The sequence below is a fragment of the Maniola jurtina genome, chromosome 26, assembly GCF_905333055.1.
Source record: "Maniola jurtina chromosome 26, ilManJurt1.1, whole genome shotgun sequence".
In the NCBI taxonomy this organism is placed as follows: domain Eukaryota; kingdom Metazoa; phylum Arthropoda; class Insecta; order Lepidoptera; family Nymphalidae; genus Maniola; species Maniola jurtina.
Genome location: NC_060054.1, coordinates 7,211,301 through 7,238,762, shown reverse-complemented (window position 1 = coordinate 7,238,762; position 27,462 = coordinate 7,211,301). Strand labels below are relative to the sequence as shown.

At 36.8% G+C, this 27,462-nt stretch overlaps 1 protein-coding gene across 1 annotated transcript in view; it reads right to left on the bottom strand.

The window, feature by feature from the left end:
* Nucleotides 1-27,081, bottom strand: part of LOC123878468 — a 33,356-nt gene extending 6,275 nt beyond the window's left edge. Inside the window, exons 1-7 of the mRNA XM_045925638.1 lie at nucleotides 26,984-27,081; nucleotides 23,756-23,928; nucleotides 4,226-4,309; nucleotides 3,076-3,218; nucleotides 2,683-2,747; nucleotides 1,358-1,507; nucleotides 564-649 (exon numbers count right to left, since the gene is read on the bottom strand). Of these exons, the coding sequence (XP_045781594.1) occupies nucleotides 564-649; nucleotides 1,358-1,507; nucleotides 2,683-2,747; nucleotides 3,076-3,218; nucleotides 4,226-4,309; nucleotides 23,756-23,928; nucleotides 26,984-27,081 (799 nt within the window). The remainder of the gene's footprint in view (nucleotides 1-563; nucleotides 650-1,357; nucleotides 1,508-2,682; nucleotides 2,748-3,075; nucleotides 3,219-4,225; nucleotides 4,310-23,755; nucleotides 23,929-26,983) is intronic.
* Nucleotides 27,082-27,462: the final 381 nt, after the last annotated feature.

Sequence of the window (27,462 nt, the reverse complement as noted above, 5' to 3'; positions counted from 1 at the left end):
TATATTTTAGCCATTATAACCACTTTTCCATAGAACACCCGTGCGAAGCCGGGGCGAGTCGCTAGTGTTACATATTCCAACGAATACGTAGGTGAAATCCCTTGCGCAGCGAATAAGCTTCGAAGGCTATGCCACTAGGTCATGAGTCCAGCGCACCGTCAGCAAGATACCACCTCGTCGTCACGCGTCAATTCTACCATTTGGGACTGATCTACATTTAATGTTAGTTGAGGTATAAAAACCATGTGAGAGACGTGAAGGAGGCGTTCTGTCGCTACACCACGACATAGTTTCAGGTTAGGTTAGATTAGCTTAGCTTTAGGTCGTATCTAACATTGATGCAGACGTTAGGTTAGTTTAAAATGTAAGAATCTTAGAATAAATTTAGGTAAAACCCATATTCGTTTCCTTCAAAATCCTTCTGGCTGCCGCATTACGTAACTTGTTCTTACTTTGCACACTAGTGACATAAACACTGAACGCGAGAACAAAGAGACGTATAAAATACAGAGTAAGTACATGTATGTATGGATATTGGGCTGTAATAGAACAAAAATTCTAACCCGCAACCCACGTGCTGCAGGAGCGCGACGCGGCCGTCATGGTGAGCGCCTCCAGCGCCGCGCACAGGCCCACCTCCGACGTCGCGCTGGGAACAATAGAGTCCATTTTGATTCTAACTGATCAAATAACTATTGTTCAACAAGATAGCAAAGTTCGTTATTGTTGCGAATGCCGAGTTTGAACCCGGAGTGGGGGAAGGATTCTATAATAGGAAGGATTATATAAGTTAGAATCTTGAGTGTGGCGAGGGATTCAAAGGCACAAGAAACAAAAAACTTTGCTATTGTGTGATCATACAACTTTTCATCTCAATGGCGAAAAAATGCAAAATACAAAAAACTGATTTTAATTATTGATAGTCAATATTTTAAATAATGAAATAGAGAATTTAAAAAGTTTTTATGAAATAAAATGCTGGCGTATGAAAATAGGCGTAGAAGATTTCGAACTTTTCTTGGGACAACACTTTTTCTCACTGAGTGAGCAAAAACGATTTTTGCTCACTGGTTTTAGACAGCAAAGGCGTCCCTTTTGAGCAAGTGAGGTGAAAAAGTACTTTTTTATAATTGTCAAAAGGTATATTTAACAAGTCTTCCAAGAAAGGAGTCCAAGAACCAACAAGCACTTACCACGTTGTTTTCTCCACTGAGTCGACATTGGCGGAATTATTGCGGAACACAAACCCGCAGTACAAAGAGCCATAGAGAAGTAAAGAAGAAGTCTGCTTTTGACAAAGCAAAAAAACCGAAAAATTAGTATTAGTAGTAGTATATTAGGATTCTTGATCGCCTACCTCCTGGTGGGCTTGCAAGTAGCGGGCTGCGCCACGTCCCCCGCGCTAAACGACCGACGTAGGCCCAACTGCGCACACAGCACGGCACAGCCGGCTAGCAGCTCGCGGCACGCGTCCGTGGACTGCAGCGGCAGAGCGCACGAACCGCGTCTGTGGCGATAATCACACTAACATGTAAATGTGTATGTATGTATTTTATTTATTTTATTTTATTTAATAGGAAGCCAACAGTATACAAAGAAAAGTAATTATGACGACTTATATGTATAAACTTAGGACTATCAATGTATACTCACTTACAGGCTAACTCAACATGCTTAATCTAAAACTTCTAAATAGTAAAACTTAACCTAAGACATTCTTTGCATAAAATCTATAATAATTAAATTAATTACTCAATAAGCCAAAAGTACAACAATTTTTAAAACTAACAATAAAACTACAAAAAAGACTAAAAATAGCACCCTGCAATTTCGAAATGAATCTTTAAATATTTAATATTAGACTTACTATGGAATATTTAAAGACTCATTAGGTGGTTTTTAATTTTGTTTTTAAATAACGAAGCGGAGTGTTGAAAAATATCTAGGTTAGCTTTTCTGAACACATTATTATAGGATATCACAATTCTATTCAGAGGAGCAGCACTACCAAGGTTACTTTTACATATTCTGGCCCTAAATGTTTGTGTGTATGTTTGTTACTCCTTCACGCAAAAACTACTAGTGCGCTATGGAGTGAGCTATGTTGTGTATCTCAGGGATAAAATTCGGAAAGAGGAAATTCGGCATAAAGAGAAAAGCAACCGACATAGCTCAAAGGATTAGCAAGCTGAAGTGGCAATAGGCAGGTCATGTCTGACGCAGAACCGACGGCCGAATGGGCAGATGTGTTCTAGAGTGGAGACCAGGTACTGTTAAGCACAGTTTGGGACCACCTCCAACCCACTGGGACTTAGACCTGAAGAAGGTGGAGGACCATATTTGGTGGCGCACTCTTAAAGGCCTATGTCCAGCAATGGATGCATACAAGCTAATGGAATGGAATTGGATGAGAGTTACATTTCTTTTGACATTTGTAGAGTTTAGTGAAGTTTTGCAATTGATCCATACTAATATTATAAATGCGAAAGTGTGTCTGTCTGTCTACTACCTTTTCACGGCCCAACAGTTTAACCGATTTTGACAAAATTTGGTACAGAGTTAGCTTATATAACGGGGATGGATATAGGCTACTTTTTATCCCGGAAAATCAAAGAGTTCCTACGGGATTCCCAAATACCCATCCGCTAAAAGGCTGATTGTAATGTTCTAATGAATACTTACTTGACCATCTTCCCCTCAGGGTTGGGGCTTGCTACTCTTAAGGATGGATCAGGCCCTTGGCCAGCCTGTAAACAACACAATACATCATTTTGGAATTAGGTCTTAAAATCCCATGGGGACATTATGGGTTTTCTAGAATTGAAAGGCAAAAATGTATATGATTATCATTATTATTTATAATAGACTAAGCAGCTTTCGCTGATGCATTTATATCAGAAATGCTTCGAGCTTTCCAAATGTTTGTCTGATCAGACAAACATTTAACAGAGCTTGGGCAATTTATTCCATAATATGTGAACAACTCTGTTGGTCAAAGTGTTTTAATAAATTTGAAGATGATAATTGATATTGTAGCTTCATATGATGCTATCTAGTTGGCAATAAACGTGTTACCTTGCAAGCCAGGAGCCGGAGCACCCTGGCATCTGATGCAGCAGACGAGACGCTGAACAGAGACAGTTCCGTGGTGACAGACTCGTGCGACGGCGAGCGAGCCACGCCGGCGGCGCGCCACGCCTCGCCCGTACATAGCTCCACTGCAAACAATTACTTATCTTAATATGTAAAAGAAAAAACTGACTGATGTATCGACACAGAGTTCAAACTGTGGATGGATCTGGTTATTTGGCATGCAGATAGCTATTATGATGTAGAAATCCATTAAAACAAGTGTAAATTAAAAATTTATAACACCCCGGACAAGTAAAGGTTACAGTAACTAGAAAAGAGCTGATAACTTTCAACCGGCTGAACCGATTTTCTTGAATTATATCTAAGAACACTCTCGATCAAGCCATCTTTCAAACAAAACAAAACTAAATTAAAATCGGTTCATTAGTTTAGGAGCTACGATGCTACAGATAGATACACAGATACACACGTCAAACTTATAACACCCCTCTTTATGGGTTGGGGGTTAAAAAAAAGAAGTGTAGAACTTTGTTGGGGTGTTTAATATGTACATACCCATGCCAAATTATAGCTTTCTAATACTAAGATTCTCTAAGCTAAACTGTAGACAGATGTACGGATAGGCATGGCGAAACTATGAGGGTTTTTTGTTGACTGCAGAACCTTATAAATCTAAGAGTCTCCTAGTGAAGTTGTTTAGTGTTGAAAGGATCTGAGATTCTTATGTGATTAATGGAAAGGTGTCATGATCTTCAGGAATAAAGAATACAACGCACAGACATAACTAGGTATATTTTAATATGGTATAGACTTGGTCTTCAGTAAGCAGATTCTACTGAAAATAGCCGGAAAGAAACTTATCAATTACTTTTTTCACATCAAATAAACTAAACAAAATCATCATTTTTAGACACTTCTTTCATTTAAATTCTTTTAAAATTTTGGGCTAAACATTATATAAACATATTTAACGAATAAGGACTGTTGCATAATTTATTACCCAAATATAATTTGACCGGTCCAAGACAGTATTTCAGGAAGCATTTTATAATAATACGTGTCTTTTCGTAATAAAATGAAAATTATAATGCCATGCCGGACCATCGCAAAACAATAATAAACACATATTTACCGCTTATGTTGGGATCCACGGCGAATAGATAACTTTGCCACTTATTAAAAAATACTCTTCTTACTCTAAATTGTATCAATTTTACTTAACTTTTAGTTAATTTGTCTAGTATACAATTATTTTTTAATTTATTATGAAAAAATTGACTTTTTTTGCGTCGGCAAAATCACAAATGTCAGTGTCAAAGTACGTCAATTGTCAAATTCGTATATTTTGTCACGTTCGGAAACAACAGTTTCACTATTCTAAAGTAAAAAAAAATGAATTAATTTTTATGATTTTTATACATAAAATAAACCCTTACATTCTAAATTCAAAATAGGTAACAAGTTATGATTATATTTTTTTAAATATTTTTGATTCCAAAAAGTAAAGTGACGACATCTATTGAGTAATATTATCTGCCTAGTTTTACACTGTGAATGATAGGTGTCACTACTTTATCGAAATACAATTCTTAATTCAAATATATTTTTTGGATTTAAAAAATATAATAATAATTGTTTATTCATTGTCGTATGTATCAATAAATTAATGGATTATTATCACTATCATAAAACTTAAGAGGGATTAAATAGTATTATATATGTACCTACTTTAGGTATTTACATTCCTCACTATGCAGTATTTTTGGGGTTCCGTACCTCAAAAGAAAAAAACCGGCCAAGTGCGAGTCAGACTCGCGCACTGAGGGTTCCGTACTCGGGTATTTATTACAACATTTTGCACGATCAATCAAAAAGTATCATACATAAATAAATATAAAATCTGTTTTAGAATGTATATACGTGAAGCCCTTTCATATTATGATACCCCATTTGGTATAGTTATCTTACTTTGAAAATTGAAACACATTTTAATTTTTTTTTAATGATGTTACTTACCACAAATTCGCGGTTTATAGATTTATTCCTGTATTTGTACTCAGACCTACCTAACAGACAGACAGACGGACGGACGGACAGACAGACAGACAGACAGACGACAGATTACAAATAAATGAATTAAAAAAAAAAAAAAAAACACGCGAGTAGGGAACCCTCGGTGGGCGGTTTTTTTCCTATTATCCTAGTATTTGAAGTTACAATGAAGTTACAACTGTGAAGACTAGAACGACGAAGAAATTTCTAGGTAGACTCTATAGTTAGTCATTTTTTTTTGTAGACGGTTATTCAAACGAGATGATCTGTTTACTACTAAATGCAGATGTTTAAAGTTTTTAACCCCCGACCCAAAAAGAGGGGTGTTATCATTTTGACGTGTGTATCTGTCTGTGGTATCGTAGCTCCTAAACTAATGAACCGATTTAAATTTTTTTTTTTTTTTTTTGTTTGAAAGGCGGAGTGTTCTTAGCTATAATCCAAGAAAATCGGTTCAGCCGTTTGAAAGTTATCAGCTCTTTTCTAGTTACTGTAACCTTCACTTGTCGGGGGTGTTATAAATTTTTGATTTACACTTGTAATTAAAGTAGTTACAAAGTAAGTGGGTAGGTATGTAGAATGATAAATATTATTATTATTACATGTATTGATTCCATTGGAATCGCTACAAGCTATCGTCCGCTACGCATCATGTTTATCAAGGTATTGCTTAGTTAGCCAAGGCTTACATGCTGGCCAACAGCTCGTTCACACAGGCTGCGTAAGCGTTCCCCCCCCCCCCCCCCCCCTTTCGTCTGGCTTTACACTGATTAGCCAATGTCAAGTTTGTAGTTAATTATAAGTTAGTGAAACTATGTGTATAAGTATGGACTTCGTCTGTGCCGGCGCCCGCCGACATACGCACGGCGCCCCTTTAGAGCGCTTCCCAGTCAGTTCCACCACCAATAAACACCAGCAGAACACAAAAACCGGCCACTTCTAACAAAAAAACACCCCAAAAAGGCACAACACGCGCGCCAGGAAACGGCACCACAGACGAAGTCCCTGCGTAAGCGTAGACGTAGCGCGTACCATTACGTTGTAATCTGTGGTTGTAATGTATGGAACTATATTATGAGACACGGCATACCAGTTACGTATTCGGCAGCCAGAAGAATGTTAGAAGGAAACGAAGATGGAAGAAATTCTTACAATTTTACCTAACCTAGCGTCTGCATCAATGTTAGATACAGACTCTTACATTATGAGGACCTAAAGCCAATCTAACCTAACCTAACTAGAAACTGCGTCGAGGTGTGGCGACAGAATGCCTCCTTCACATCTCTCACATAGTTTTTAGGGTTCCGTAGCTAAATGGCAAAAAACGGAACCCTTATAGATTCGTCATGTCTGTCTGTCCGTCCATATGTCACAGCCACTTTTTTTCCGAAACTATAAGACCTATACTGTTGAAACTTAGTAAGTAGATGTATTCTGTGAACCGCATTAAGACTTTTACACAAAATTAGAAAAAAAAAAACAATAAATTTTAGGGGTCCCCATACTTAGAACTGAAACTCAAAATATTTTTTTTCATCAAACCCATACGTGTGGGGTATCTATGGTATGAGTCTTCAAAAATGATATTAAGGTTTCTAACATCATTTTTTTCTAGCAAAATGTCAAAAAAATAACCGAGTACGGAACCCTCGGTGCGCGAGTCCGACTCGCACTTGGCCGGTTTTTTATACTTAACTAACATTAAATGTAGATCAATCCTAAATGGTAGAATTGACGCGTGACGACGAGGTGGTATCTTGCTGCGCTGGACTCATGACCTAGTGGCGTAGCCTTCGAAGCTTATTCGCTGCGCAAGTGATTCCACCATGTACCTATTCGTTGGAATATGTAACACTAGCTGACGCCCGCGACTTCGTCCGCGTGGATTTAGGTTTTTTGAAATCCCGTGGGAACTCTTTGGTTTTCCGGGATGAAAAGTAGCCTATGTGCTAATCCAGGATATTATCTATCTCCATTCCGAATTTCAGCCAAATCCGTCCAGTAGTTTTTGCGTAAAGGAGTAACAAACATACACACACACACACACACACACACACACATACAAACTTTCGCCTTTATAATATTAAGTGCTATACCGCTTGTATGGCGTGAACGTTCGCGTAGACGTAATGCGTGCAGTTATGTCTACGAATTCACGCGCGTCACAAGCAAGTGTCACGTGTACGTGCGCGCGTGTGAATCGGCCTTTAATTAGGGTATATTCCATTTTGCTCACCTAATAACTGATCAATACCATCAAATAATCCTACTAGTACTTATTATAAACGCGAAAGTTTGTATGTATGGATGGATGTATGGATGTTTGTTACTCTTTCACGCAAAAACTACTGGACGGATTTGGCTGTAATTTGGAATGGAGATAGATTATATCCTGCATTAACACATATGCTACTTTTTATTCCGGAAAATCAACGAGTTACTACGGGATTTTTAAAAACTTATATCCACGGGAACGAAGTCGCGGGCATCAGCTAGTTTAATAATAGATTTCCTATTAAGAATAAAGTAGTAAGTACATATTATTATTTCACATTAAAATTTACAATTTATATTTGCAGTTGGAGATAATTTAAGCAACAAAATAATTACACATTTCCTTCCAAGGTATAGAACCCTTGGTGCGTGAGTCTGACTCGCACTTGGCTGGTTTTGTTTATTTTAAGCACGTTTTTCGTAAACGCAAGCCTACCTCGCAATTAAAGAATTGAATATATTTTTTGTTTCACTTTATATCATTCTATTTCATTTATTTATCTATACATATAATAAAATTGTAAAAAAGTGGTGTCTGTACAATGGAAATATATAAAAAAAAAGTAGCAGGGGTTGTTATTATATCAATGCCGAACCCGAAATTGTAATTAAATTTTTTTTTGTCTGTTTGTCTGTTTGTCTGTGTGTTTGTGCACGCTAATCTCAGAAACGGCTTATTCGATTTAGATACGGTTTTCACTAATATTTTGTAGTAAGATTCAAACGAGCTAGCGAACGAAGTCGCGGGCACAGCTAGTTTGCATTAAATCCAAATTGATGGTGGAACCTTAACCCACGCACTCGAACTGAACTGCAGCTGAACTGCGCGCCGCTTCAGCGCCCCGCACGATATTCCCTTCCAGGCGCGACGCGTGGCAGTGACGCGCTACGCGGTACGCGCGTCGCGGCTGGAGAGAATATCGTGCGGGGCGCTGCCGCGACGCGCAGTTCAGCTGCAGTTCAGTTCGAGTGCGTGGGCACCTTTAAGCTACATAATATACATGAGGCCCTGTAAGCATTGCGAACGCCATGTAAGCCAATGTCAAAAGGATTGCCTGTATATAAGTATAACCAATCTACATCTACAGCTGTGTACTGTATTTTATATTCGCTGCCGTCCAAATTAACAGTTGGGACATTTTTATAAGTATCCAGTTATCTTTAAATAGAAATAGGAACCTATTGTTTATTGAAATACATTACACAGTAAAGTGGTTCGTTGGTTACAAGTGCTTTCGAATCGTCATGTGAATGTACCACTGGTTCGGAATGCCCGCGATACCGAGAAGAAACAGCAAGAAACTCGGCGGTTGCTCTTTTCAAAGATTTGGTTTATGATAATAAGCCAATTACACCTATAAATATAGGAACCTAAATAGATAAGAATATGTTCGGACTAAGTAGATAGAAAAAGCGGTGATAGCTCAGTGGTTAAAGACTTTGGAAGGTCCAGGGTTCAATCCTGGGCACTCATTTCTTACTTTTTGGAGTTCTGTGCGTTTGAAGTAATTAAATAGAAATCACATGTTTTAACGGTGAAGGAAAATATCATAAGGAAATCTGTATGCCTGAGATTTCTTCAAAAGGTTCTCAAAAGTGTGTAAGGTCTGCCAAACCGCACTTGACCAGCGTGGTGGATGGCTGTATTGGCTAAGCTCTTTTCGTTCTTACAGGAGATCCGTTCTTAATAGTGGGACGGGAATGATGATCAGACAGATAGACACTATATTGCACACAAGAAAGAGAATACATGAAATATAACTAGCTTAAAACTACGTATGCAAAGGCGCCCTTATAGCTTATAGAGAGCAATCTCCACCAGGCAACCTTAGGTTTAGAGTTTAGACTAGCTTTTTTTAATGAAGTATCTTTAAACTAAACAGTGGTTTATTTTTTAACCCAGACTTTTTACGAAACGTCAGTATTTTTAAATTGGCCAGCAACACAGAGTAATATGTACACAAAACGCGGCCAAGTCTCACACATGTGTAGATAGCAGTGTGTGTGTGTTTGTGTACATTTGACTAATAAAACAGTAAACCACACTGTTTAGAGTTTTAGGTTTTAGTTTAGAGTTTTAGACTACTAAGGGCTGATTTTTCAATCGTCAAATAACTTTTATCTGAGGCATGAAGATTTTGACAGATTTCATATACAAAAACTGTCAAAAACTCTAATTTATTCCTCAGATAAAAGATTGAAAAATCTGCCCTTTTAATCGGAAAAACCATGGGGTTTTTTTTACTTCTATGACCTTTCTTGACATGACAGTTCGATTGCAGGCTCGAGAAAACAATTAATTAGTCAAAATTATTAATTAAAACGTAGTCGTGGACTACTCAAATGTCAAACCCCTATTTTGCCCCCTTAGGGGATGAATTTTCAAAAATCCTTTCTTAGCGGATGTCTCTACATAATACTTAATAGCTATCTGCTTATCAAATATTCCGATCCATTGAGTAATTTGAGCTGTGCCTTGATAAATCAGTCAGTCAGTCAGTTTTTTGTTTTACACTATTTGTGCTCACTGACTGCTCTGCTATAAAACTAACTACTAATTGAATTTGAATTTTAAGCAAGCGTAGTGTGCGACGCCCTCCAGCACGATGGACCGACGATATAAAGCGGCTGGCGGGAAGTGGCTGGATGAGGAAGGCTGAGGACCGGGTGTGGTGGCGCTCTTTAGGGAAGGCCCAACAGTGGGTGTCCACAGGCTGATGATGATGATGAATTGAATTTTGTTCAAAAAAATTATAGCCAGTGTCCTACCTAAGGTTTCTAATACCCATACCTACTCACATACAATTACATGAACCATAAAATCATTACCCTCCTTGTTTTTGGACAGTCGTGTAAAAACTAAATGGCCGTTTTTGGAAAACGACTGATTTTCTTTTATGGACTGTAGCATTTTTAATAATTACAAAATAGCCTTGGCGGTTTTTTCACTCCGAGTAGGTGCATGCATTTGACCGCGACTTTGCCTTTTATTATACCTAGACTAGCGACCCGCCCCGGCTTCGCACGGGTGGACATTTCTATTTTCCGGGATAAAATATAGCCTATACGGATTCGGAAGAATCCTTCTAAGTAATGGTAAAAGAAATTTTGAAATCGGTCCAGTAGTTTTTGAGCCTATTCAATACAAACATACAAAAATACAAAGGTTTCCTCTTTGTAATATTAGAATAGATTTTAAAAAAATGTATGAATCACGTAATCTGTGGAAACATTTTTTTCACATTAGTAAATCAGTCTGATTGACTTTACGTTGGGTCTTCAAACTATTCAAAAAAGAAATCAAAATATTTTTAGTCAATTAAACTTTTACAAGTGCTTTTGAATCGTCAAAATAATCTACCACTAGTTCGGAATGCCGTTCCTACCGAGAAGAACCAGCAAGAAACTCGGCGGTTGCTCTTTTCAACTGTTCAATTTACAATAATATGCCATACTGTATACCTTGCGTCACTCGCTTCATACAAACGTAGTTCCAATTTCTTTTGAATATTAAGAAACCAAAGTCCATGAAATTTTGGAGACATATTCTAGAAACTAATATCTATGTCTGTGGTTTTCCAGATTTCTGTTAAAATATTCGGTTTCAAAGTTTCAAAGTTACGCGGTCTTAAAAATTTACATACAAATCTTTGAGCCCCTGTAATTTTAAAACTACATATTTTTAGAAAAATCTAAAACACCACAGGCACAGATATTAGTTTGTAGAATATGTCAGCAAAGTTTCATGGACTTTGGTTGCTTAATATTCAAATGAAATTGGAACTACGATTGTATGAAGCGAGTGACGGAGAGAGCCCTGTTAAAGTGTAGTTCACGCGAGAGAAGTCATGGACATTAGTTAGTTTTATAGGTATGTAAGGATTTTAACTTGAATTGATCAAAATGTACCATTATTCGGAAACCTTCATACGATTTTAAAATTAAAACCGATTGTAAGTGTGTGCGTTCATGTAAATACACACCTATGTAAAGTGTTTACAGCTGTGTGCGTGGGTACGAAAGAATAATGTTGATAAGACTTAATGAAAATTATATTTTTGAAAAAATATAATAAACTAGCCGATGCCCGCGACTTCACCCGCGTGGATTTAGGTTTGTCGAAATCCCGTGGGAACTCTTTGATTTTCCGGGGTAAAAAGTAGCCTATGTGCTAATCCAGGATATTATCTATCTCCATTTCAAATTTCAGCCAAATCCGTCCAGTAGTTTTTGCGTGAAGGAGTAACAAACATACACACATATACAAACTTTCGCCTTTATAATATTAGTGTGATGAGAATATATAGAAAATATATGTATAATTTGTTATTTAGGTACAAGAAAACCGGCGATCTATATAACAGGCTAACTAGACACTGTAATAGCAAAGTTTTATGTGAATCCTAGGCTCCGTGTGGGAATGGGTAAAATCTTTTATAACAAAATTCCGCAATCAATTTTTGACTTGCTGGCTGGGCTGTCGATGCAACTTTTAAAAGTGGTAGTAGGATTTCATAGATTAGATATCCCTAATAGTTACTTGAGTTACATACGAGTGACAAGTTTGCGCGTAACCTTATGGTTGCCTATAGACAGGTAAAGTGAAAAAAACCGGCCAAGTGCGAGTCAGATTCGCGCGCCGAGGATTCCGTACTCGGGTAATTTTTTCTACATTTTGCATGATAAATCAAAAACTATTATGCATAAAAAAGAATACAATGTTTTTTAGAATATTCAGGTAAAGTCCTTTCATATGATACCCCACTTGATATAGTTATCTTACTTTGAAAATTGAAACACATTTTGATTTTTTTTTAATGATGTAACCACAAATTCACGGTTTTCGGAATTATTCCTTTACTTGTGCTATAAAACCTACCTACCTGCCAAATTTTATGATTCTAGGTCAACGGCAAGCACCCTATAGGTTTTCTTGACAGACACGACGGACGGACGGACGGGCAGATAGACAGACAGACAGACAGCAAAGTGATCCTATAAGGGTTCTGTTTTCCTTTTGAGGTACGGAACCCTTACAAGGATAATATAGAAAAAAAAACACGTATAAAATGCCTATTAGTATATTTGCAATAAAGCAAAGCATTTCAAGATATTATGATGAATGAATTGATAAAAGAGATAAAGCTGTAGATGTAAAGCGCGGAGTAAGCGGGACAGCGGGAATTGAATAAAATTATTTAAAACTTATCCCGTTGTCCCCGTTATATAAATAAATAAATATAGAAGAATATGTTAAAATCAGATTGACGGACTTATTCATACCATTAGAGTTCATTTTCAGCATTTAAATACAGAAATCTAAAAATAAGTAAGAAATAAACAAATTTGAACAAACCGATGTACTTGGGTTTATAATATTAGCTATGGAAGTTTGGATAGGATAATTACTAACGGTAAAATATTTCATTTAAACAATTACAGGATAAATTTTGTTTTCGCGACTGTTTCCGAATTGTATGAGTTTTCTAATTATAACTTATATTATCAAATAAATACATACCTAATATTATTTTGTTGATTTTCCTTAACTATATTTTGTTATTTTCCTCTTAAACATTCCCATTCTAGATTATTCCTCTGATTTTGTCCACCCGTGGATTTGCATTACTAAGAGCCGATAACTCGTTGGCGGGTCGAACTAAAAATATGTTGTTTCCACAGAAGATAGAAACAACGTTATGTGTGCGTGTTACCCTTTCCCACTAACTGCACCTCACCACGAGAGAGGCCAGCCGCCAGGTGAGCTTGAGATTCAAGATTGAGATTTCACTAACATTGGCAACCTCATTGGGATTTAGGACCCGCTAGCTAAGCTATTAGGTACACAGATCGCAAACAATTTACTTCTTATCCATTGTGGAGTTCTGTTCTCCATCTCCGAAGATATTCATCAAATCTTCACCAAACTGAAAAAAATACTATTTCTGAAGAATGAACTACCAAACAAAAAAAATTATCAAAATTGGTTTATATTTGGCAGAGAAATCGCGTAACAAACATATAAAAAAAACATACAGTCAAATCCTAATAATTAGAATAACCTCCTCCTTTTTTTGAGTTGGTTAAAAATTATAATAATCTTTATTTCAGGGGGCTCTCATACAAGCGAATGCGAAGCAAAAATTTTTTCTTGCGTTATATAATCTTGTGACATATCTTTTTTTTTAAAGTCCCTTAAAATTTACGAAAGGAGGGCTTCAAAAGTGGAGATTGAATTCAACGCTTTATGTCAAAAACGATTTATTTATATTTATTAAACTTATAGAATATACAGGGCGTTTTTGTTACATTCAGTGCCACAAAAACCACAGTCAGTTTTACCGGGCACTGCGTTAACTTATTATATAGACAAGTGAAGGTTACAGTAAATAGAAAAGAGCCCGCTTGTGGCATCGTAGCTCCTAAACTAATGAACCAATTTTAATTTAGTTTTTTTTGTTTTAAAGGTGGGATCGAGAGTGTTCTTAGCTATAATCCAAGAAAATCAGTTCAACCGTTTGAAAGTTATCAGCTCTTTTCTAGTTACTGTAACCTTGACTTGTTAATTTAAATAGGAACACTAACAATAAACATATCTTATATTTACTACACACTTACTATTACACATACTGATACGTATATCGATAACAAGTGTACACAACATTTGTAGTGCGCCAAGTAAATATTACACTATAATAGTCTAGCTGACGCCCGCGACTTCATCCACGTGGATTTAGGTTTTTCAAACTCCCGCGGGAACTCTTTCCCGGATTTTCCGGTATAAAAAGTAGCTTATGTGCTAATCCAGCATATTATCTATCTCCAATCTGAATTTCAGCGAAATCCATCCAGTGGTTTTTGCGTGAAAGAGTAACAAACGTACACACACACACACATACACAAATCCACACAAACTTTAGTGTGATAGTGTAATTATTAACAAAAAGCGATTTGATATTTGATTTTCCAGCAACATTTGCCCCGGAAAATCAAAGAGTTCTAACTAAATGAAAAAATATGAATGCACGTGAACGAAGCCGCGGTATTGTCTAATAATGTATAATTTTAATTTCGAATTATTTTCTTAACGCATCTTTCCACATTACTTTCCCACCTCCGATTTCTAGGGCAAGTAATACATGTTGCATTTTTTGAATACCAATGATAACCTTTTGCACATTTATTACGCGTATTTTCCTTTATAATATCTCCAACAGGTGGCATTGGCCTATGTGTCCATGGCGTGCTGTTGAATATATCGTCATACATATCAAATTTCAGTCTGTCACTGCCATTACCGCTATTATTCATTGGGTTATAATAACCGTGACCAAAATCAATCAGACTGCTGTAATCGCTTTTACTATTATTCGTTGAGTTATAACCGTAACCAAAATTTTTCAGTGAGCCATTTTGGCTATTTTCAGTTATATTATGATGTAATTTATCAACTTCCACACTTTTATTGTATTCATTAGCATCTTTCAATATTGTAGATTCTGATTCCTTTGTTTTTGAAAGGTTTTTATTATTTTCGTCTGCTTGACTTATCTCAGTTATATTACTGTTCATTTTTGCAATTTCATTAAATATAACTCCGGATGCTTTCGATTCATTTTGTTTACGATTATTAATTATTGGAATTTCTTCATTAGGAATTTTGTTTTCGTAATTCAAAGTTGTTGCGTTGTTTAGCAAATCACTGTTCGAAACTTTTATTATTTTTTCAATATGTGGGATTTCTGTAGTGTTACCATTTTGACCACTGCAATTAGGTCTGCATGTTTTACAGTTGACGGCACTGGTAATTATTATTAATGTTAGCAGAAATTTTAACATCGCGTCTTCCTTTTCTTCTTATACCGTATCACATACAGTATCTGCCTTCAACTTCGTTTGCTTGCGATTTGTATTAAAATTGTAGAGCTGTACAAAACTTGGAACACAAAACAACGGTGGAAGATTTATTTTAATCAGTCCATAGGTTTCTGAATGATGCACGCAAAAAACAAACATACAGAGAAATTAGGAGATTTATATGTATAATTTAATTATATAATAATTATATGTATTGTGGAAAGATTTATCTGACTCTTATATATTTTGAATTGTAAATGACTACTGAAACTAAATGCTTAGCTTTATATAACATTGAATTATATTCCAAATTTTCCTTAAGTTATCAAAAAGTACAAAATTAGAAATATTCAAAATTTCCCTTATATCATTAAATTTATATCCGCTATACCTACATAGTTATAATTCTTGATTTTCCTTACAATCGTCAAATTAATTGCCACATATTTCCTGACTTAATATATTAATTTTTAGAATAAGTTGACAATCCCACATTTTAGGACGCCATACCAGACCAAGTTTAAAAAAAAAATTAGGTAATTTGGCATACAGAGGTGAGTGAAATAAAACAGTCAGGTGCGAGTCGGACTTGCAAACGAAGGGTTCCATAATCCGTACCATCGTTCAAGATATAACACTATGTAGGTAACTTTTAATAATCCATACTATCCATCCTTACTAATATTAAAGATGCGGTGTGTATGTCTGTCTGACTGTCTGTCTGCTACGTCTTCACGACTCAACCGCTGAACCGATTTTAGTTAGTAGTAGGCTACTATTTATCCCGGACAAACAAACAGTTCCCGCGGATTAGCACGCTATGTTTCACGCATTTGTCGTGCAATAATGCCGCAACAGAGCTACGGATTGGCATCATTTTTTTAAATAGACATTGTAGAGGACTTAAAAAATGATATAGGCTACTTTTTCATCCAAAAAAACAAATAGTTCCCGCTGGATATCATGCTATAAGATATGATAAAATAACTTAAGCATTACACCAAAAAATATTGAAAGAAACTTCAATTATTATTAAAATCTTGAGTAACGCGAGCAAAGCCGACTGTAATAGCTAGTATTAATATAAATTTACTTTTTTACTATTACTTATTATATAGTTTACTAAAACAAGTGTAAATTAAAAATTTATAACACCCCGGACAAGTGAAGGTTACAGTAACTAGAAAAGACCTGATAACTTTCAAACGGCTGAACAGATTTTCTTGGATTATAGCTAAGAACACTCTCGATCAAGCCAAGCCACCTTTCAAACAAAATAACTAAATTAAAATCGGTTCATTCGTTTAGGCGCTACGATGCCACAGACAGATACACAGATACACACGTCAAACTTATAACACCCCTCTTTTTGTATCAGGGGTTAATAAAAGGAAGTAATAATAATAGCTTGGGTTATCCATGTCAGCTAGCGAGCATTGTGTCGATTGTGGCGTGTAGCGAGCGGAATGCAAACTGAACCCTGCAGGGCTGCCACCACACCGCGTTATCATTATTATTATTATTACTCATTATTTATTTGAAGTAAAGCTATTTTTCATCTCACTAGTTCGGAAAAGCTTTTTTTCCTTCGAAATTTGAGTCGAAACGTCGTCGTGGCGAACTATGGTCTATGAATGTCGTACTCACTTTTTTTTTTTTCTCTTAAAAAGTAGCACATAATGAAAGGTAATTTGCTCTTGCAGTATTTATTACATAGGTAGGTAAGGTAGGTATTAGTGATCCGTTTTACATTTTATTTTTATTACATCACGTTCTACTTAGGCTGCATCATCACTTGCTAGCAGGTTTGAATGCAGCCAAGCGCTAGTCTATATAAAAAAAAAAATCCATACTAATATTATAAATGCGAAAGTGGGTCTGTCTGTCTATCAGTCAGTCTGTCTGTCTGTTTTCTTTTCACGGCCCAACATTGTAACCGATGCTGACGGGTACAGGATTAGCTTATATCCTAGGGACCGACATAGACTACTTTTTATCCCGGAAAATCAAAAAGTTCCCGCGGGATTCCTAAAGACCCATCCACTTAACCGATTTGTTTGTTTGGTACCGAAGTACCTTGCGTCCCTGTAATCGAAATAGGCAACTTTTTTTCCGGAAAATCAAACAGTTCCCGCGGGATCCATAAAAATCTAATCTAGAAATCCACGCGGACGAAGTCGCGGGCATCCTCTAGTAATAAATAATATAATTTTCTGTGCGATGTACAACCCTATCTTTATCAGTGCACACAGACGTGCCCACGCACACACATGCAATCCGAATTAGGGTCGGCTCTATTTGCATTTGAGTCGAACTAGTGTAAACCAAAAAAATATTGTTTTTAGTTTTTTTAATCACACTAATATTATAAAGGAGAAAGTTTGTATGTGTGTGTATGTTTGTTACACTTTCACGCAAAAACTACTGAACGGATTGGGCTGAAATTTAGAATGTAGATAGATTACATCCTGGATTAGCATATAGGCTACTTTTTATCCCGGAAAATCAAAGAATTTCCACGGGATTTTTAAAAACCTACATCCACGCGAACGAAGTCGCGGGCATCAGCTAGTACAATAATAAAATGTTTTATTTTAACACATGGTGTTCACGATTCCTTAAAAATTACACGATCAAAGGATTTTTACTAAAAAAATATATAAAAAGCGACTTATTTTTGCAATTTATCAGTTACCTCACTTCTTCGCGGGGTAATTTTTTTCCTTCAGGCTTCTAGATATGACGGAGTCGACGACACACTGTTTAGATACATAGTTATTTTGCTGAATTTACAACCATACCTCCCAAACTAGACCAATACTGCGACTTTGCCTGGGCTTTGTAAGGAATTTCATCTATTTAATCACACTAATATTATATAGGCGAAAGTTTGTTGTGTATGTGTGTGTATGTTTGTTACTCCTTCACGCAAAAACTACTAGTCGGATTTGGCTGTTTGGAATGGAGATAGATAATATCCTGGTTTAGCACATAGGTTACTTTTTATCCCGGAAAATCAAAGGTTCCCACTGGATTTTTGAGAAACCTACATCTACGCGGACGAAGTCGCGGGCATCAGCTAGTAACATTCTAATGGCGAAAGTTTGTGTGTATGTGTGTGTGTGTATGTTTGTTACTCCTTCATGCAAAACCTACTAGACGGATTTAGCTGAAAATTGGAGATAGATAAATATCCTGGATTAGCACATAGGCTACTTTTTATCCCGGAAAATCAAAGAGTTCCCACGGGATTTTGAAAATCTAAGCGTGGACGAAGTCGCGGGCATCGGCTAGTAATATTATAATGGCGAACGTTTGTTTGTATGTTTGTTACATCTTCACGTGAAAACTACTAGACGGATTTGGCTGTTTGGAATGGAGGTAGATAATATCTTGTTTTAGCACATAGGCTACTGTTTATAGATAGCGATAGATATAGTAATATTGTTTTTCTGTCGCTCAGTGTATTTTAACATTGCAACTAGGTACTTATATTTATATTTATGAAAACTCAGAATTTTTTCCTCATTGATTCATCATTCTTTTTTGGACGTAGGTAACATGCACCAGGTCGATTTTTAGGATTCCGTACCTCAAAGGGAAAAACGGAACCCTTATAGGATCTCTTTGTTGTCTGTCTGTCTGTCTGTCTGTCTGTCGGTCGGTCGGTCGGTCGGTCCGTCCGTCCGTCCGTCCGTCTGTCCATCCGTCCGTCCGTCCGTCCGTCTGTCCGTCTGTCTGTCTGTGTGCCAGCTTACTCGATTACAGTTTAACTGATTTTGATGAAATTCGCTACAGAGTTAGCTTACATCCCGGACACGGACATACTACATAGGCTACTTTTTATCCCGGAAAATCAAAGAGTTCCCACGGGATTCTTAAAGGTCCATCCGTTTAACCGATTTAAGTACTTATATGAAAGATTCAGACGTAGCTTGCGTTCCGGAAATTGATATAGGCTAGTGTTATACCGAAAAATCGAAGAGTTCCTACGGGATTAAAAAAATCTAAATTCACGCGGACGAAGTCGCGGGCATATTCTAGTACTTATAGTAATAAATAATAAGTCTATGAACCTTGAAGAGCCTTAACGATTGTTGAGAAAAGCTCAAAGGGCTTTTTCAGCTTCTTTGCGGCCTTTGCGGCCTTTGCGGCCCTTGCGGCCCTTGCGGCCTAGCTGGTCGTCTCGTGGTATACGGTCACCTTATAACAGAAATGAAGCTGCGAAGGAAATAATGAAAAACGTCGGTAAGTCGTAAAAATTATCGTATTACGTTGTCCCTGTGTGCGCGTGTGTGTACACGGAGCACGTACAGCACACATCCACGCGTCCTGTTGATCTACAATGCAGGGTTGGCGAGGATTGAGAAATTAATATTAATTAATTCATTTTATTTAAATAGGAAAATAATAGGGTATTAAATTTAATTAATTCGTCCGTTTTTAATTAAGCCATCGATTCTTCGTTTCTAAAATGAATTTTTACCCGACTGCGGCAAAACCAAAAGGAAGAGTTATGATTTTAGCAGTCTATGTATGTATGTATGTGCACTCTACAAAAACAATATGCTCAAGACTGACAACTAAAGTTGAGGTTTGACTGTTTTAAATTAAATTGAATCTATTTGTTCTTTTCTAACTAAATTGGAAAGATAGTAAAATAATAATAATATTATAGCCTTTCTTTACTGAAACATGCAATCATTACATTTTATCTTAATAAGTGCTAGTTTATCCATCATAAGTATATATTTAATACATAAACAAGATTTATCCTATACATATATGTATTTATACAATACCACTGGTTTTTGATTACTTTTTTTCTTATTACACAATATTTACATTTTTAAATATGTACACATTACTTTTTTATATTACTACTAATTTTTATATTTTAATAGGTAAGTTTCTCTTTCTCCTTTTACATTTCGTTTCATTTTGAAGAAGGCCTGCTCCAGTCATTTCCACATTTCCCTGTCTTGGGTTGCGTAATTTTTACTAACTCTTCTTAGATTCAAACTATATATATATATATATGGAGCTCTATTTAAAAAAAATAGAGAAATTGGTAAGAAAAAGATGCAAATACTCTATCAGTGATCAGACTTTGCTATCAGAATCAGTACAGGTATCTTCCATTAATCTAAGAGTAAGGAATTTAACTTAAATGAATTATTAATATTCTTGGCGGCTCCTTTCAGTAGAATTTACTTTCCGGACCAGTGCTAGAGTCTTGTGAAAAGCCACAATCCGATTTTAACAACACGCAACCCTTCCTCTATCACGTCGGTGCAACAAATTAACATAAATTACGGCACAGCCCTGACCGCACGCACACACGCGCACCGGATATATGAAACCGAATGCTTGTCAAACTAAATGGATACGGTCTGTAGTGATGTGATGAGGTCGATTGTATTAGAACATCGATAAACTAGGTGTTTTCTATTCCATTCCATCATCCTGCATGCGTCCACTGCTGGACATAGGCCTTTCCAAGAGCGCGCCGCCAAACACGGCCCTCCGCCTTCCTCATCAACCCGCTCCCCGCTACCTTCTTCAAGTCATCGGTGCAGCGGGCAAGAGGCCGTCCCACACTGCGCTTGCCCGTACGCAGTCTCCACTGCAGAACACGTCTGCCCCATAGGCCGTCGGTCGGTAGGTAGAGACATGCCTGCCCATTGCCACTTCAGCTTGCTAATCCTTTGAGTATGTCGATGGAATAAGAAAAATTAAAAACACCGGCCAAGTTTGAGTTAAACTTGCACACGAAGAGTTTCGCACCATTGTATAAGAAATATAAACCTTTAATTTTTTGTGATGTAACCTTAAATTCACGAGTTTCGAGTTGTGTAGCAATCCGCTACCTGCCATCTTGATTCTAGATTTAGGTTATAAGTATCGTAATAAGTTATCGAGTAAATTCTATCCCTTGACGTTAGTGGGAGAGTCGCGCGAGGTATGCAGGTGCAGATTAATGCGTTACTATTTCACTAGTAATATAACATTATCGATATAATATGTTATCGAGTAGAATCGATCCCTTGGTGTTAGTGGGAGAGTCGCGCGAGGTATGTTCGTGTTATTATTAGCGGATACTAGAGTCGGTGTATATTAATGCGTTATTATTTCACTAGTAATATAATAATATCGATATATGTCATCGAGTAGAGTCAATCCCTCGGTGTTAGTGGGAGAGTCGCGCGAGGTATGTTCGTGTTATTATTAGCGGATACTAGAGTCGGTGTGTATTAATGCGTTATTATTTCACTAGTAATATAATAATATCGATATATGTCATCGAGTAGAGTCAACCCCTCGGTGTTAGTGGGAGAGTCGCGCGAGGTATGTTCGTGTTATTATTAGCAGACGTTAGGGTCGGTGCACATTGATGCATTATTATTATTACTTATTTAATGATTTTCTTCACATTGAAATTAACTAAGCATTAATTAACATCCCATGATATAAGTGCGAAAGTGAGTATGTTTGTAAGTTTGTCCATCAATCACGTCGCAACGGAGCGACGTATCGACATGATTTTTAGTATGGGTTTTATGCTGGAAAATCAAAGAAGAACCCTTTAAATCTAAATCCATGCTAAGTCGTGGGTAGTAGTTACCATCTAGTTCATAATATTAAGTATGGATTAGTGTTATTGTTGATCACAACTAATATTATAAAGGGGAAAGTGTGCATGTGTGTGTATGTTTGTCACTCCTACACGCAAAAACAACTAAATGGATCGGGCTGAAATTTAGAACAGAGATAGATTATACCATGGATTAGCACATAGGCTACTTTCTACGAGTTCCCACGGGATTTTTCAAAATCTACATCCACGCGAACGAAGTCGCGGGTATCAGCTAATAGGTAATATGGATTCATAACATTATCACTTATTTTTACTTATTTTGGCGTAAGGATATTTATAATTACTTAATTTAATATCTGTAGTACCCAAGTAATTATTGTAACTTGTACCTAGTAGTTATCTAGCCATGAACACTTAAACGTGAACAACAATGTCGTACCTACTTCATAGAATTTGTTGAAGTTTCTGCGATGTTGTTAAATAATAAATCGTTAGACTTATTTATGTATTAATTTTAAGTCGTATGGAGACGAATAGCAATAGCTGGCTATAGATATAGTAAAATTGTTTTTCGGTATATTTTAACATTGTACTATATATTTTATGGACTCAGAATTTTTTCTTCTTTCATTTGATATCCCACTCGCAAAAAAATCTCCACTTTTTTGGATGTTACATCAGTCAGATCGATTTTTTTCGTATATAATTAGTGTAAATTAAAAATTTATAACACGCCCGACAAGTGAAGGTTACAGTAACTAGAAAAGAGCTGATAACTTTCAAACGGCTGAACGGATTTTCTTGGATTATAGCTAAGAACACTCTCGATCAAGCCACCTTTCAAACAAAAAAAAAAACAAAATTAAAATCGGTTCATTAGTTTAGGAGCTACGATGCCACAGACAGATACACAGATACACAGATACACACGTCAAACTTATAACGCCCCTCTTTTTGGGTCGGGGGATAAAAATCTGCAGCAAACCTAGGTGCTTTTAAAGCATAGATTTTAAAGTGCTTAGTTAGTAGTAACCTTTAAACTTCGTTTCCAATAATAAAAGTAAAAACTACCAAAATTTCAAAACAATAATAATAATTTCGCGTTCGGATCCGCCATTTTGTTTACATAAACATGGATTTCGTTTCAAATTCCACTCACGTCGTGTGTGTGTCCGCGCCCTAACGTATTCAAGGTTTATTTACACAGAGTAGGTGACAGTGGAGATGTGTTTATGGTTTTTTTTGTTAGAGACAAAGGAAATCAAAAATTTTAATAACAATTAATTTTTTAATATACTGGACTAGAGGATGCCCGCGACGTCGTCCGCGTGGATTAAGGCTTTTAAAGATACCGTTGGAACTGTTTGATTTTCCGAAATAAAATGCCTGTGTCAATTACAGGGACGCAAGCTACCTCGGTACCAAATTTCATACAAATCGGTTAAGCGGATGGGTTTTTAGGAATCCCGTGGGAACTCTTTGATTTTCCGGGATAAAAAGTAGCCTACATCCGTCCCCGGGATATAATAATAATAAACATTTATTTCGGACTATTCCATTCATCCATATAGTGTTAGTAACAGGGTCTTATGAACTATGTTAGTGATTAAATTAAATTAAATTAAATCAAATCAAGTCAAATGAAATCAGATTAAATTAAATCAAACCAGATTAAATTAAATTAAATCAAATCAGACCAAATTAAATTAAATTAAAATAAATTAAATCAAATTAAATTCAACTAAACTAAATTACATTATTATTAATTGTCAAATTAGGCTCAGTTCATGTAGCTTCGAGACCACTGGGTGTTCATATTTATGTACACCCAGTGCTTCATAAAGGGGTTTTCCCACTTTGCAGCCAATGTGTTCAAAATACTGTTGGAGCTCCCGCGCACTCTGCTCATCACAGATGCAGCTCTTTTTCTCATGATTGCGTAAAAGTCGTCTGTATGAGCCTCTGCGAACACCTGTGATGCACTGCACCAGCGCGGCAGCCCCATCAGTACCCTGAACCCATTGTTGTACTGCACACGTAGGTCGCTGTAGGCCCTATGGGTATACGTCACCCACAGGCTGCACGTGTAAAATGTTTGGCAGTACGCTTTAAATAAAGTAAGCTTTACCTCTGTACCTTTATTGTATAAGCTAACTCTGTACCTTTCGTCAAAACAGTTGGACCGTGATAACGTAGCAGACAGACAGACAGACACACTTTCACATTTATAAAATTAGTATGAATATTTTGACTTATAAGTATTATATTTATGTAGATTAATTCAATTCGTTTTAAGATATAGTGTAGTGTTATAGTGATCAAATACCGCGTTTAATAGCCTCATCGGGTGACAAAAGGGCTGGCTCATTTTTTGCGCAACGGATCAGCCTGGCTGTCCAGCGTGGAAATGCAGCCAGTATTCTTGGCACCATTCCACGCGGGCATGATTTGTATAGTAATTAGATAAGGCTAGCTTTCAGTTTTATTGTAATACTAGCTGACGCCCGCGACTTCGTCCGCGTGGACACACACACACACACACACACACACACACACACACACACACACACACACACACACACACACACACACACACACACACATACAAACTTTCGCCTTTATAATATTAGTGTGAAGTGTGATTTTCATTAAAAAAAAAAGTGATCAAATGAAAAAGTTTTCTTTCTTTTTTCTTTCTAGTATAAGTATAAATATAAATTAGTTTAGGTATTTCAGTCAGTCAGTCAGTTGGGGCCAGCCCCTGTGTCGCAGCTACTCTACGTCGGTACATACTCGTGAAGAGCGAGCCAATTTGCCGTTTGAAATCATCGCTAGGGTTCCGCCATTATTATATTGTTACTAGCCGATGCCCGCGACTTCGCCCGCGTGGATTTAGGTTTTTCGAAACCCCGTGAGAACTCTTTGATTTTCCGGGATAAAAAGTAGCCTATGTGCTAATCCAGGAAATTATCTATCTCCATTCCTCAGCCAAATCCATTCAGTAGTTATTGCGTGAAAGAGTAACAAACATACACACACACATATACAAACTTTCGCTTTTATAATATTAAGTGTGATATGTTGAATTTACTTTAAATTAACTTGTATAACTCTATTATACACACTATTTTTACCCGACTGCGGCAAAGCCAAACGAAGGGTAATGATTTTAGCAGTCTAGTATGTATGTATGTATGTATGTATCCAGATTCTGTGTGTTCCACCGTAGTGCCTAAACTACTGGGTCGTTTTACATTATTGTAGGGTTGCCTATCGATTATCGCCAACTAACGATACTGTAAAACTAATTTTGACCCGACTGCGGCAAAGCTAAAAGGAAGGGTTATGATTTTAGCAGTCTATGTAGGTATGTTTGTATGTTTGTATCCAGATTCTGTGTGTTCCACCGTAGCGCCTAAACTACTGGGCCGATTTTAATGAATGAGGTGTCAATTGATTCGTTGTAAAGGCCCGGGTGACATAAACTGTATTTTATATGAAAAAAATTGACCTAACGGATGTTACATCAAAAAAGTGGGGGTCTCCAAAAATATTTTTTTTGCTTTTGTATCGAGTGGGGTGTCAAATGAAAGAGAAGATTTTGAATTCATGAGTATAAATGTACAATAACATTACAATTTACAAGTGTAAATTAAAAATTTATAACACCCCCGACAAGTGAAGGTTACAGTAACTAGAAAAGAGCTGATAACTTTCAAACGGCTGAACCGATTTTCTTGGATTATAGTCAAGAACACTCGATCAAGCCACCTTTCAAACAAAAAAAAACTAAATTAAAATCGGTTCATTAGTTTAGGCGCTACGGTGCCACAGACAGATACACAGATACACAGATACACACGTCAAACTTATAACACCCCTCTTTTTGGGTCGGGGGTTAAAACGTATAGTAATGTATAGTAAAGTGTTTATTTAATGATTCGGTTATAAAGGCGATCATGATTCGCGCAGAAACGAGGTTTTTGTCTCGTTCTTTGTACTCCCACAGAGCTGACAATCTCATAGACTTACTATATACTACATTTTTATTTTTATTTATTTAAATCTTTATTGCACACACACATTACATGAAAACAAGACATCCATACTAATATTATAAATGCGAAAGTGTGTCTGTCTGTCTATCTGTCTGTCTGTCTACTACCTTTTCACGCCCAGACCGCTGAACCGATTTGAATGAAATTTGGTACAGACATGGGATACATCCCGGGAAAGGACATAAGCTACTTTTTTGTAAGGTTACTTTTAAAAATTGATTTGAATTGTCAACAATAATATAAAATTATTAATAAATGAAATCCTCCATCCTCTAGTAATATATACTTTTGAAAGTATACAAAGGGTGTGAGGCAATATTGCTAAAGCCTTTTAGCAATATTGCCTCACAACCTATGTGATATGTACCTTTCACCAAAGGTTGCCAATAGGCAACCTTTGGTGAAAGGATTTAACTGACCGGATTTTTATCTGGTGGGAGGATTTGGTCTTGGCAAGTTACATTACAACCCTACCGGAAAAGCCAAGCCACCAAGCGATTGAGTGTTCCGGTAAGATGTGTAGAAACCAAAGGGGTATTATAACCAAAGGGGTATACTGGAAAGCTAAATCGCGTAGAGTGATAACTAGCCACGGCCGAAGCCTCCCACCAGACCAGACCAGTGATTTAGAAATTATACCCCGCCGGGAATCGAACACTAGACCTCCCACTAATAAGACCACAGCGCCAGGAAGGTGATCACATTTTCAAAATTGTCACCTCTTCCACATTAGCATCTCTATATTCATATGCTCGTGTTTACGAAAGAGCAAAGTATTTATGTGTATATAGCGTAATCAATAGTGTTGATAAGACTTTTTATTTAGTGCATTATTTTTTAACATAATATATAAGCTTCAGAGAAGTTCTTTTTTTTATTTATTCATATAAAGTTAGCCCTAGACTGCACTGTCACTTGGTGGTAAGTGGTGATGTAGTCTAAGACGGAAGCCGGCTAACCAGGGAGGGGTATGATGGCAGTTGTAATTATACCCATACTCCTTACATTGAAGTGGCAATGGGCTAGAAACGTGGGCTGGTGATTATCTCACCAGCCCACCAAACTGCAGGGAAGAATTGGTTGTGTCTGGGCAAGGATAGGGAGAAGTGGAAGAGATTGGGGGAGGTCTTTACCCGCGAAGGAGCTCATGTTCCATAGCAAGTAGTCAATTACTAAACATACTAACTTAGGGAAATGTAAGAACTAACAAAACTTATCTACTATGTAACTAATAATTAAGGAATGAAACGAATAAAATGTTTTTTTTAAGGTATTGATTTATTTAATTTATAAAACCAGCAGTCCGCCGCGCCGATCAGAATACAGTCAGAGTGAAATAGAGTGAGGGAATTCTCGGTTTGATCCTGAATCGACGATGTTTAACTCCTAAGGGGATAAAATAGGGGTTTCAAATTTGTACAGTCCACGCGGACGAAGCTAAGCGGCATAAGCTAGTTTTGATATAAAAAGCTTCTAAAAGTCGCAAAACTTTGCATAATAAGTACATGTTGTACGTACATCAACTTCCTT